This window comes from Zingiber officinale, chromosome 6A (genome assembly GCF_018446385.1).
Source record: "Zingiber officinale cultivar Zhangliang chromosome 6A, Zo_v1.1, whole genome shotgun sequence".
In the NCBI taxonomy this organism is placed as follows: domain Eukaryota; kingdom Viridiplantae; phylum Streptophyta; class Magnoliopsida; order Zingiberales; family Zingiberaceae; genus Zingiber; species Zingiber officinale.
In genome coordinates this window covers 60058281-60072742 of record NC_055997.1, presented here as the reverse complement: position 1 = coordinate 60072742, position 14462 = coordinate 60058281, and the positions used below count along the sequence as shown (strand labels likewise).

At 33.5% G+C, this 14462-nt stretch overlaps 1 protein-coding gene across 1 annotated transcript; it reads left to right on the top strand.

Moving 5' to 3' along the window:
- The first annotated feature begins 8259 nt into the window (after positions 1-8259).
- On the top strand, positions 8260-14110 carry LOC121996418. Its single transcript, XM_042550392.1, has 4 exons — positions 8260-8554; positions 12266-12474; positions 13452-13512; positions 13591-14110. The coding sequence occupies exons 2-4, from the start codon at positions 12278-12280 to the stop codon at positions 13831-13833; spliced, it is 501 nt and encodes a 166-aa protein (XP_042406326.1). The 5' UTR covers positions 8260-8554; positions 12266-12277; the 3' UTR covers positions 13834-14110.
- Positions 14111-14462: the final 352 nt, after the last annotated feature.

The window sequence follows — 14462 nt, the reverse complement described above, 5'->3', positions numbered from 1 at the left end:
AGTTGATAACATGATATTCTGTGTGTGACACCACACACCATGTTATTTATTTTATAAATTAATTGAACAACTATATTTAACAAATAAATATAGACATTTGACCAATGTGATTCTTTTATTTCAAAAATAAATGTTTACAAAAGCTAGGTTTTTAGTATAGACTCTAACAGATAAGTCAAAGAAATAAATACTAAATATATGTGCTTATTATTATATTAGGATTAAAAGCGCACACTTCCATAATAACTAAGGTCTTGTTCTTTTATTAAGTCAGTATAAAAAGAACTTACCTTAAATGGTCTTACTCAATACACTTAGAGTGTACTAGTATAATTTATTAGTCATGATAAACTAATACCTAATTACACTATAACTATTCCAATTGTTTGTTCCTTTCCATCTTATCGTGAGCAACTATTTATAATTTATAAAGAATTGATAACATGATCTTCTGTGTATGACACCACACACCATGTTATCTACTATATAAATTAATCGAACAACTACACTAATCATGTAGACATTTGACCAATGTGATTCTTATTTCTAAGTAAATAATTACAAAAAGCTAGGCTTTTAGTATACATTCCAACAGGAAAGTATTGGAAACATTTAATTGTCATATCGGCCAATTGGGGCTAACAGCTATTAATAGTAGCAATCTGATAGTTGTAATTTTGACAACTGGACTAAACGTTTATTGAAGTCAATACCTGGTTGTTGATTAAAGTCTTTAGCAATAAGGTGAGCTTTGTAATGTTCAATAGATCTATCTGCACGATACTTAATTCAATACCATTTAGAGCCTACAATTTATAGATGGAGTACAAGGAACTAAGCTTCAGGTTGCATTGCAAAGAAAAACATCAAATTCTATAGTCATTGCAGCACGCCAATTTGGATCTTTGACTGTCTGTCTAAAGCTAGAAGGTTCAAAAAAAATTGAAGAAGTAATAAGAGAATATGAAAGAGGATAACAAGTGGAAACTGGTTGACATCGTGCATAAATATCACTTAGAGGAAGCATTCGTCGATGAGTATCATCATTAGAGCTACTTGGAGATGAGTGGTCAAACAGATGAGAATCAGAACTAGAGAGTGGATCGCCACTAGCCACTGAGTCTACAAGAATATGTGGAGATGGAGTAGGACCCAAGATATCATCCCCCCTTATACTTTCAATATGTCCCGATGAATCAATATGTGGGGATTCTAGTATATTACTCGGTGATATTAAATAGGTGTCATGATTATCTGAAAGAGGATCCAAGGTAGCAACTACAAATGAAAAAAGATATTAATAAAAAATAACATATCAAAAAATATTTATTCCTTCAATCGAAATATAAAGGCAACAATACCCATGATGTAAATTACTATAACTAAGGAAAACACATTATAGAGAGCAAGGGTTGAACTTATGTTTAGAGTAAGGTCGTAGCCAAGGATAACATGCACAACCAAATATATGAAAGAAAGAGTAAGCTGGAAGATGATTATAAAATCTTTCCAATGAACACTTATTTTGAAGTAGTGAAGTGGGCAAACAATTGATAAAGTAGACTATAATTTGGATGGTATCATTCCAAAATTTAAGTGGAATTGAGGCATGATTAAGAAGAACTAAGGCAGTTTCAACCACAGGACAATGTTTTCTCTTGACAGATCCATTTTGTTCAGGAATGTGGGGACAAGATACTTGATGGAGGATGCTAGAGGAAGTAAGATGACGATGAAACTCTTGATACTCTCCACCCCAATCCGAATAAAGAGAGAGTATTTTATGATCAAAATAACGCTCAACATATTTTTGAAAATGGCAAAAAATATCAAAGAGATCATATTTTCTTTTTATAGGAAAAATCCAAGTGAACTTGCTAAAGTTATCAATAAAAATAACATAGTAAAGAAAACCCTGATTAGAAAGAATAGGAGTAGGACCCTATATATAAGAGTGAATAATTTTCAAAGGAAAGCTAGAGTTGTGAATAGAGGATATAAAAGGTAGTTTATGATATTTTACTTTCATAGAAGCTTCACATAAATGAGATGATAACGCTAAAGAAGTTGGTAAACCAAAATGATTAATAATGTCCTGAACAAGATGTAAAGACGAAAAACCAAGACGTGCATGCCAAGAGAATATGTCCGTGCGCTCTCCAACAAAGGTTTTGAGAGAGGTGGGTTGAAGATGATAAAGATAATTTTTAGTATCCCCTTGGAGTAAAATAGTTCCTGTCGTGGGATCCTTCACAAGACAATGATGAGGATGAAATCCAAAAAATACATTATTATCAAGAGCAAAATGACATACGGAAAGTAAATTTTTAGTGATAGAAGGAACAGGAAGAGTGTTGCACATGTGAAAAGTATGACCACATAAATGAAAGGATGTGTTTCCAATATGAGTAATTTGCAAACCTGAGTCATTGCCTATTTGTATCATGTTAGGTCCATGATAAGGCAAAGCTTTTATAAGAATATCATACTCCGATGTAACATGATGAGTCGCTCTAGAATCCGGATGCCATCTTGGTGGGTTTCAGGAATCGATGACGTTAATTAGGAGGGATGGAGAGTGAGAATGGATAGAATGAGATGATTGAGTACTAGATTGCCAAGATGAGGAAGGGGGGCAATTTGATGATACAGGTCTTCCTTGTAAATTTGAATTATATCTTTTGTAATAATTTTGAGCATAATGACCATAGTTGAACAGTGTCCTTGACCTCAACCTCAACCTCGACCTCTGAAACCTCCAATCTGATTTTGATAACCATGTTGGGGAGGAGATTGATTATGTTGATTAGATTGTGGAGCTTTACTAATTATGTGTGCCGATAAAGATAGAGAATCTGACATTCTTTGAGATTGTATTTGTAGAAGCCTTTCATGAGAGGATAGCATACCATGAAGAGTTTTGAGTGATAATTAATCCATGCGAGTCGTCACACTAAGAACAAAGCTATCATATTGAGGACCCAAACCTGTAAGAACATGCATTAATAGTTCTAGATTAGAGACCATATGTCCAATTGCAGCTAGGTTGTTGGCAATGGTCTTGGCTGATTGTATATAGTCAATGATAGAGATATCTCTTCGTTGCACAAACTGTAATTGTAGATGAAGTTGGAGAACCCATGCTTGAGAGTGGGATGCAAAAGAATGGTCACGAGCTTCCCAAACCTGACGAAGGGTGTTGAGGCCAACAAGCATGGGAAGTATATGCTCAGTAATTGATGAGATTAACCAAGACAATACTAATTGATCCTTCTTAAACCAAATAACATAGGATGGATCATCTTTTTAAGGCGGGGATGAAGTACCATCAATATGATCAAGTAAATCATGAACACAAAGTAAAGAAAAAAATTATAATTTTCAAAGTAAATAGGTATCATCGTCAAGCTTAACAAAAAAAGAAGAAATCATGTGAAAAAGGAAAAATGTATTTTGTGATGGCGTAGAGATCTCAGTAGAACTGAAAGAAGACATTTTTTTTCTCTGTTTTTTCTCCTGCTATGCTTTTTTCACTTTTTTTGCTATTTTTTTCTTCAGTTTTTTTCTACTTTGCTTTTGTTTTTATTTCTACTCTACTTTTTTTCCTTTTTTTCCTGGTCTAACAGAACAGAAAAGAAAAGAAAAAAAAAAGAGGGAAAGAAAAAAGAAAAAAGAAAAATGAAGAGAAAAATAAAATGAACAAATAATAATTTTTCCTTGCTACGATTGGCGTTGTCGAAGTTGTTGTCGTCAACGGAAAAGAGATGTCGATGAAAAGAGAAGAAAAGCTACTGCTACTGAGCTACTGCTATTGCTAAAGTTATCGTTGTCGACAATGATATCAAACTTAGATGTAGAAACTCCTTTAGCTGCTTTAATAAAAATTCGGAAGAGGAAAATTAGGAGGAAGAGAAGATGACTCTGATACCATAATGAAACTAATAGATGAAGAAAAGAAATAGAATAGAGAATAATTCTTTTGATCTGTATTTACTAAAGGCAATAAGCTTATTTACATAAGTTGTCCAAACAATAATGGAAATATTAACTATGTCATATAATTTATAAGCATAGTAATAAATATAATAGATTTAGAAGTATTATTTTTACTATTTGATTCATGTCGATCTTGATTGTGATGTCAAATATAATAAATCTCAATTGATTGAAATCAATTCGATATTATTTTCCATTATTGTCAATGACAAGGTGGGGCTTCCAAGTTAACCTCGACACTCATTCTTACCTCTTGCTGAGTGTTGCAGGGATCCTAAGAGCTTTTCTTACCACCATGTAATCTATGACCTTCTCCAAGGCAGTTGCTCTTCGCTGACTCACCCAACAACGATCTCAAGCAAGAACATTGACCTTCTCAACATTTACAGAACTTACCATTCCATCTGCATACAACTACACTATGGCATTGGAAAGGATTGCATTTTGTCATAGATGTCAGATCTTCCCTTGAGCTCTCATCAATTTTAGCCAATCCTCCACGAGAAACCCTTGCACAAGTTTGTTCTCCCAAACCAACCCTACCAAGGAACTCCTTGGGCACTCAAAAGGTTGCACACTCCCCTCCCCCCAACCACTGCCTTGCCGAACAAGTGGAAGCGGTTCCTGGACCATGGCACGATGGTTTTGTGAGCAACCCTACGCAACCGTGGTTCCTGGACCATGGCACGATGGTTTTGTGAGCAACCCTACGCAACCGTGGCAAGTGGAGGTGGAGCGACGTTACGAAGAAGACAATGACCCACTAGGGCGAAACGCCAGACTCAAGCTCGCTTCCGAGGCGAGAAAAAGGTGAGTTAGAGCAGGAATGAAGATTTTTGTCGACAAGTCTGCACAAAGGAGACGACATGATTGAGTTTAAACACCGAATTGAAACCAAAAGAAAACCTCAGACCACGGGCTCTCAAATAAATGTGTTGATGCATCATTTTACGGTGGTGGTGAAACGTCAAAGATGAAAAATCGACGACGTAGGATTTTAGCAAAATGGGGATCGATTGTTTCATTTTTATTGAGTGGAAATATATTAAACAGTAAAGGAAAAAGTGTTTTAGCCGGTTCAACTTATTACTTCAGTACTTAGAAATTATAAATTTATTTCGTGACTTATTATTTTATCAAATAAATATTATAAAGTAAAATGTCACTTAAATATAGGAGTGTAATCGAGTTGAGCCGAGTCGAACTCATGAATGTTTGAGTTTGACTCGTTTATAATCAAGCCGAGCTCAAGCTTTATTTAACAAATATATTCATGACTTACGAGCTTTTATCGAACCTAAACGAGCTTAATAAATATAAATTATAAATTTAAATATTATTGAAAACTAAATTATATATATTTAGAGAAAATTATAATATTCTTATTAAATTTTATAATTTTATTCTAATAAATAAATTTAATATATTTGTCTATATGTTTCATAAGTAGAGTTTAAAATCTATAAATTCAATATCAAAATTATTATTTTTTATTTAAAAGTTGATTCATGAGCTTAACGAATATGTTCACGAGCTAATGAGCTGAATATTGTGAAGCTTGAGCTTGGTTTGTATATTTTAACTAGTCTCATTAAACGGGCTCAAACGAGCTTTTATCGAATCGAGCTTCGAATATCTTATGAGCAGCTTGGTTCATTTACACCCCTACTTAAATAGAAGTGAAATTCGTGTTTTTTAACATATGAAGTCTAAAACGGTATTTTACCGTGTCAATTTTATATTTGAAGTTGATTACCATATATTATTTCGTAATTGATAATCGTTGAAGTAATAAGTGGCAATCTATTAATAACATTCTACTAGTGAAGTTTTACGATAAATTATTAGAAATATTTTTTTATATGTTGTTACAATTTATATGTTCATTATTTAGAACTTTTCGATTGTATTTGGCCATCGTTTTCTAATCATCTATCGAGTCAAACAATGCACGAGGTATTGAGGTTTGATATGCATAGAATTGGTAAATAATGGTTGAGAACCTAGAAAAGTGGGAACTACTTCTTCTCTTAAAAAAAAGGAATGGATGCTACTATCGAAGTTGATGGAGACCAACAAGTTAGGAACTATTCGTAATCACACACCTAACCAACCATCTATCAATCCTACTCCTTTACCATGAATCGATCTCTTCCTCATAGCTTATGATTCAACACGCACTTGCTATTTTGCATTCGTATTGCATCGCAATCTCGTGCCGACAAATCGAAAGGATGAATCGGAGACGTGAGAGATTGGGGTAGATGCATAAATCATCTCTTCTATTGCTCGTTTCTTAGACAAATGAAAATGAAAGATCAAATGCTTCGAACAATAATTTAAGAATATAGAAATCGATAGTGCCAACAAGTTTTGCTTTTTGCCTAAGGAATTTGTCGTAAGATCACTTTTCATGTCCAACATATCACGAGGAAGCTTTTTAAGTTTACATCAATGATTGAATTAATGAAAATTGTATATGCTCGATCAATTTAGTTAATTAATTTGACATTTTTTTCAAAAAAAAATATTGCTACCATTAGTTTAGCTAAGCATAGTACTATGAAACAATATATTATAGGTGATAGATTTTAAAAATAATTAAATGGGGAAAAAATTATAAAACCGTGTGTTTGATTTGTGTATTAACTTTAAAAAAAAAATCCAAAATCTCAATCTTGTTTACTCATGCCAATTAATTTCTCCAAGTATAAACATACATTCGAACAAATGTGTCTTAAGTTTAATGTACTCCTTTTTAAAAAAAAATGATTTAATTGCATGTATAATTATTAATCTCATTATTTTAATTTTACTCAAATATTTTTCTTTCCATTAAAGATTCGGTAAAAATAAATCTATTATTTTTAAAAAGGGTAATTTAATTTTAAAAATATTTAGATAGCACTTCATCCTATTTTTTATATGAAAATACTCGTCTTCCAATAATTTCAACTAAAACTACTATAATATAAAATAAAATTGATTATAATTAATCATAATTATCAAATTATGACCCATAGAATATTATTATATTAAAATATTTACACATTATAATAGTTTTAAATAAAACTACTACATACTATAATAATTTTAATTCAAACAACTATAATACATCTAGAATAAGAATATTTTTATAATTAAGGAATGAAATGTTTTCTTGTCTAAAAAAAATTAGAGTGTTATTTTAACGAAAATAATAATATCAATGCTTTTTGAGTTTTTATTCTGAAAGAATCCACAGTTTTAAAGGAAAATTGAAAAACTTAGGGGTAAATAAAAAAATGTCCAAATTATAAACACTAAGTTTAGTCAACATCTAATTCAGCTATAAGTTATAGCAAATTTTAATATGCCCCTAAAATTTGTTGGGTTTCAATTTGCTATATAGATTTTTAAAAAATAATTATTTGTGCTCTATAGTTTAGTGTTTGATTAGAGTAAAAGATGATATTATTGATCTCAATAAGTAAATTATCAAAATATTTTACCTTAACATATCAATCCGTTTAACAATCGAATTATGGATCATTGGGAGATTGCATGACGCTTGCCGAGAAACGGTAATTTGAGAACTCTGAAGCTAGACAGTTATTCTTTAAAACACAGAGGTAAATTAGAGATTAAATAAAGTCTGGGGAGCAAACTGGAATTTCGTCCCGTATAAAATCGTATAAAATATAAACGTAGGTGATTTATTTCCATATTGTATTTCCTTATTAGTGAAATTCCACGTCATTGTTCGAATCCGGTACTTTTAACGGAAATAAAGTTTTTCCACCGTAGGATCATAATCGGACGGTTATTAGAGAAAGTACGCTTCCAAATTTGAATCGGTGCCGTGCTCAAACGAATGACGGCCGTTTTGTAAAGTAACGGCAGGTCGGGCGCTCGGGTGGCGGGAATCATAATATCCCGGTCACGCGTACGTGGCAGGCCCGAGGCGAGATTCGTATCCCATTTAATCACCGAATACCCTGTGCAGATAGACCCGCTCTTCTATTAGTTAAAATGTGGGCCCTCGTTTTGCGCCATAAGGAGCTTACCTTCTAAAATTGAATAGTCAGACGTGTAGCGTCCAATAAAGAACGTACTGCTTAACAAATTCCCAGTAACTGGCGAATCACTGATTTGGTAAAGGTTGGGTACATTACCAATGTGTAGTTGGTTAATAAGAGGAGAGTAAAAACTGTCATTGGAAAAGAGAAAAAATTAGAGGAAACGAACGAGATTAATTAGATTTAAGACGAGGGATTAGGACGTCTGTAACCTTCGCTTAGGAGCGAGTATAAATGCCGCAAGGGAGCAGCAGCTGGGGCTCGAGGAGGCGATTTTGCAGTTGTTGCTCTCCCTGTTCCTTCCGCGCTTGGCTTCTCGGTGAGTGCGATGATCGCCGTCGTGGTCTTACTAGCGCGTTTGCTTCGATCCTGTTATGATCTAGCGGAGAGTCACGAGATCTGTACATTTGGGGCGAAATAAGAGCTAGATCTGGTGTTACGCTGGCTCTGGGCTCCGATCTTATGATCTAGGAGGAAATCGGCCTTTTTTTCTTAACCCGGTGAGAATGCGAGATGCGCTAGTTGTAAATGATTTTTATTATATTCTGGAGATGAAAATTCTTGGATCCTACATTTAAATTTTGATTGTTCCGCGATTTCAGTTCGTTTATTCCCTGGAATTTCTGATAGGTATTAGATTTTAAATTTCGGAGCCACTGATGATGTTGTTTTGCTGGTTTCTTACGGTCATTGTTACTTATTATAACTATCTGTAACTTGGGTCATCTGATCTGTTAATATTTTAATATTTGACTACCAGATGGATAATTGCTTTTTCCCCAAAAGGGGAACTTTGTATTGGACATGCTTCGATCTATGATTTTACCTTTTCTTTGTAGCTGTAATATACTCTGGTCGAGTTCAAATGTTCAATTGGTTGGGATTCCTTGTTTCCTGTCTTTTCTTATCGGGTTTTGTAAAAAATTTCCTTTTCCTTGACTGTTTTTTTTATAATGTAGTCATTGGTGTTTGCTTCTGAAATAAATTCTAGCATATTAATATCAATTCTTTTCTTCTGTATTTTTTTTCTCTCTTTTCAGATAAACTAACTTCTATTTTGGTAGATGAAAAGCATGAAACTTATAGTCATCTAGCCGTTTTTGTTTGTATAAAGTCTCTTTTTGAAAGTTTTTTCTGGTTAGTTAAATTTTCTGCATTTTATTCGATTTTCTACAAAAATCATGCATATCATCAAACGGTAGCTAACAAAAACTACCATTATCTACGTTTTTTCTTTTAAATTCATTGATTCTTAGTTTAACCACGTTCATCGTTAAACAAAAAAACAAAAATAAAGATTCATCATATAGGTAGTCTCTTGTTTGGTTTATTTCATTGTGTCCTAGTGGATCATGTTTTTTCCATTTTAAGCATCATTCTATGTCAATAATCTTAGATAGATATGATGAGACGAAATAGTCAAACACGACCACTAATGGATATTTATATCACACCTCTCACATTGAGAGAGAGAGAGAGGATTGATATCCTACACATCTGCCTATGTGTGTCGTGCATGGGCAACTAAGTGTGCGGGACGCTGGGAAGTGATCATTGCCCAGATCACTTCTCGGCATCCCACGCACTCAGTCGCTCATGCACATCACACACGGGCACCCGCACACCCCATGAGCACCTAATGTAATTTTTAAATTTTTTTTTTAGACTTAATAATATACTAACTCCTTAACCCTAAAGCCAAAACATTAAATGGTTAAACCCTAAGCTTAAAAAAAACAAAAAAAAATGATTCGCAGTCACACACCTGTGCGCTGCGCGGTGCACAACATAACAATAGTGTGTATGTATATATACACACACTAGATGCAAAGATTCTAAAATTAAAATTGCAAGATGACCTAGACTTATGAGAACTTGGACAAACTAATTTTTTTTATAGAAAATGATGAAAATAAAAAATAATTACTCTTTAGATAATTGTTAGATGATGGCACAAAAACTATGATACCTGATATAATAAGACTCTTAACTTGACCTATATGAGATGGTACATGGAGTTGTACCAACATTTTTCATACATATGCATTGTGTCAAGACAAACTATGCAAAATTATCATAAATTGTCTGATTTCCATGAATGTTGTTTCCACAAAGGCTAGTTCCTACCTTATTGATTCCTGGTAGAAAACAGAAGGATCATTACTTGAGCCTTAATACTTAATTAAGAATAGTCCATCATTAACTTACTGTTATCAAGAAACATTCAATACATGTAAACAAATAAACTTGTATCTTATTTGATCCCTTCCATGAGGCCCACGGACATTTAAGAAAACCACCCTAATACGTGACCGTAAAATTACCTCTTAACAAACTACCTCCTTCAAAAAGCATCCAAGATGATGCTAATCATACCTACACCACCATGGCACTAAAATATGAATCCAACATGATACTAATCAACTCACATTTAGTTACACTTCTCTCATCTCTAAAGAAGGAACATTTTTATGTGTTATTAATTCTTACCTCAACTTATAATTACACTACCCAAGGGACATGTTTGCTTAGACAGATAAGTCAAAGATGAGATGGGTGGACGAATACACTTATATGCACATTTGTAATTTGTTTGATTGTTTGCTTAGAAGGATGAAACAATTAGGAGGGATAAGTTGGAACAAAAATTTCAATTTCTCCCTCATTTTTTGGCTAATGTAGAATGAGTGAACTAAGGGGAGGGTAGATGAGAATAATTAGCTAATTAGTAAATTAACTCTGTAATCTTTATAAACTAAATGATGACACATTTACTGTCTCCTTGTGGAATATTATTACATACATCTGTCACATATTTGTGAAGATTTCTCATGTGGCTCATGCACTTATGTCATCCACACACTAGCAACACCAATGTTGTATGCCACTTTATCATCAACATTTTTCGCTATAAACACTAACATCAACACACTATTGATTGCTTGCAATGACACCAACATTTGCCACCTAACCACCAATGCCATTTGTTGTTGGCAACACCAGCCTTTGCAACTCACAACACCAATGTCGTTAGTGACCTTAGCTCCAATGTCCACCACCAGCAACACCAACTTGTTTGCTTGACCAACACTGCTTAGCGTGGTGCCGTCATTGGCTTCCACTACATAGCTGCAACACCTTGCTAAATAGGGAAATCAATGCAAGGAAAATTGCATTTATTAATTACATTAATTAGTTGGATTCATTTTGAAAGAGATAGGAGTTAACAAGATAATGATATGATTACCATTTTTAAATTTAGTTATCGTTCCAGTTGAACAGTGAAAAGATGACTGAATGGATGGATCATTTCATTAATTTGTCCATCCAAATGAATAGACAAAATTAATCCCCATCCATATTCTCATTCATGTATTTGTCCCTATTCATCCTTTGAATTATACACAAACCCTAAGGGTCTGATATGACCAATTAGGCTAAATGTTGGAAAAATCAAGAATGCAATTTTCTGTTTTTCTAATCGATAGCTTTCCTTATAATTATTCTGTTAAGGCGTCTGTGAGTTTGCGTCCATTCATTTTCACTTCTGAGTCTAAAGCTATAGTAAATCTTTTTGATAAATGCTAATAGATGGTGATATTGTTTCTTTTGTGAAGATGTTATTGCTCTGTTATATATAACTAGTTTTTAAACAATACCCTCCAAGTGTATTTACTATCCTCATCTCAGTCTCCTAATCACTCAATTGTTATTCATTACTCTTCATATTAATTTCTTAATTTCTACAATCTTTCATGAATTTCTTGATGTTAATTTTTGTAATTGGTTAGAACCCTCTGATATCTTGTCTTAGTTGTCTTCTACTATGCCAAGACATATCTTTTAATAAAATTTATTTTTTATTTTTGGCAACTTTGTGTATCATTCTTGAGATTTTACTATCCTTGACAACACTTGGTTTCAGTCAATGAATTCATTGGTTTTTGCCAGTGTTCCTTTTTTGCAATAAACCTGGACATGTAGAGCAGTAGAGGGATTCTGTAGCAGGCCTTTGTACAAACCAAATTCCACAGAAGATTAACAGTTTCACACTTTATATTCTTGATAGAATACTAAACAATCTAATAAGCCGGAAATAAAGACTAGGCTTCAATCATCATTGCTTGATTTTTTTTTTTTGTTTGTTTACATTGAGGCATACTTACTGTGATGATTTTTGGTGGTTAATAATGACCTATTGTGCAACACAGGAAACATTCAAAATGGAGAATTATCCTGTGAGAGTTAGTGGCATTGGACAATTCCTTCCAGATTGCATGGCAGATAGAAAATCAAGGTTTTGTCAAATTGATAACCAACCAAGTCCAAGATCTGAAGTCATCTGTCCTCAACCTCATCGTGCTACAAGAGTTCCGTGTTTGATTAATACTCTCACTAGAGTCAGTTCCAAGACGAAGGGGTGAGTTCTAATTTTATTCAAATCATTATGAGATATGTTGTCTTCATTTTCTCAACCTCCTATTATTCAAAGGAGCATATGCCAATTTACGATTTTGCACCCTTTTTTTTTGGAGTTTGTATTGGAAATAAGTTAGCAGGAGTTTCTCTGTTTTATCTTTTGGAGTTAGAAAATTGCAAATTTTGCCTCTACGAAAACAATATGTTCCTGTAAATTATTCAACAAGTTGTAGTTATTGCCATAACTTGTAGGTTTTATTCAATCAAATTATGCATGATAATCATATGGAGTAGTGATATAGACGTATAAATAAAAAACAGACACTAAAATACTCTCTCTTATTGAAGCTAATAATTGTTCTGTATTTTTTCATAAGAATATTAATGGCAAAGATTTTTTTTTTTTTGCTTATAATTAACACTAATATATGTCAATAACAGAAAATCTTGTTGACATAGATACTAAACAGATTCTTTTAATAGTTTAAATATTTAAAGTTTTTGTTTATTATTCCATCCTGCACATAACTTATAATGACATTAGAAGGTTTCAAATTTTACAAGGTTAGTCATCCTAGCATCAAGCCATGTTATTCCCATAAGTATGGGGTTGACTTAATGGATTTTCCCCCCTCCAATGTACTCTAGATCACTAGGAATGTTCAAATTTCTTAATTCACTTTATTTACGTAAGTAAAGTTTTATCTGACCATCTTGTGTTTGTTGCATGTTAAATTCTGACGGATTGAACTTGTTTATGAATCTATTAGTCATCACATATTTAAAATACAGACAATTATGAAAGACAAATTTGGGTTATAGATGTCCTTACTTTCTTCAATCACTTTTCTTTTCTTAATGTTTCTAAGAACTTGTTTATGCTCATTATTCATCGTAATTATATCGAGGCTGTACTTTCAAAAATACCCATTTATAGTTTTAATCTTCTAAATAAGAATCGAATCTACTTCACTTCAGCATGAAGTCTATTTACCGAGTGGACTGTGCTCCTGAGATTCTTGATCTTCTTCTGAATCAGGTAACTACCCCCCTCTATATGATACTTGTTGCTCTCTTGTTCTTTTGTTATTCATCAAAATAAATTGTTTCTTACCAGGACTATGACTCAGACAACGACACGTTCTTCGCCGGTTCTCCTCCCGCGCGTACTAACAATCCGGTCATCCAAGATTCTCAGTTTGTCAAACAGTCCTCTGCCGCTTCCCTGATGAACTCTCCCTCTGCGAACCGAGGGTCGCCAACCTGTGGCTCTTCTTTTGGGGGGAGCCCAAAGGTGAGAATTGAAGGCTTTGCTTGTGGTAGCCCGGAGAAGCATCGCGTTGCTGCTGCTCTAGCATAACCTCTCCTAACAATGACCATCCCATTGCCAGTGTAAATTCCACCTTCTCAATTCTAAGTTTCTGTTTTACCTTTCTGATCTTCTTGTCTACTGATCCTGGCTGTTGAAGTTGCCTAACTGACGGCCCCAACTAGAGTTTCGTGTTGTAAATACGTGAGGTATCGAAAGTTAAGAGTATGTATAGTAGTAGCTATATGGTGCCTACGAGTTGAAAGTCATGCTAGCATAATGGAGCGAGACTGGTTCTTGTGAATATGATCTTTTATCCTTTAGTATAGTTTGCATGTTTCAGATGGCAGTGTTTTTTTTTTTTGGGTGGTAATCGATGCTATGATTATTCAATTGGTGTGTTTTTCTTAGCAATGCTGTTACTACGAAATAGCTCAATGGATTGATAAGAGGTTTCATATAGTTGATTCAAAATAATTGAGACAAATATATTACGATGAATGATAAATTTTGTGAATTATTTTAGTTGGTAGAGTGCTTGTAGGGAAAGAAGGATTCTGTCAGTTTGATATTAAAAATTTAGTTGTTCATTATTCATTGTTAGAGTTTTTTTATTATCAAGTTTGATAAGAAATTTACTCAGAGCCATAATTTTTCTCACTGGAGGAAATATAATTCGG

Bases quoted from the DNA above. Each gene is read 5' to 3' on its own strand.
- LOC121996418 (XM_042550392.1), top strand. From the start codon at position 12,278: ATGGAGAATTATCCTGTGAGAGTTAGTGGCATTGGACAATTCCTTCCA. The intron at 12,475-13,451 runs GTGAGTTCTAAT...ACTTCACTTCAG, and splicing joins GTCAGTTCCAAGACGAAGGG to CATGAAGTCTATTTACCGAG. The intron at 13,513-13,590 runs GTAACTACCCCC...GTTTCTTACCAG, and splicing joins TTGATCTTCTTCTGAATCAG to GACTATGACTCAGACAACGA.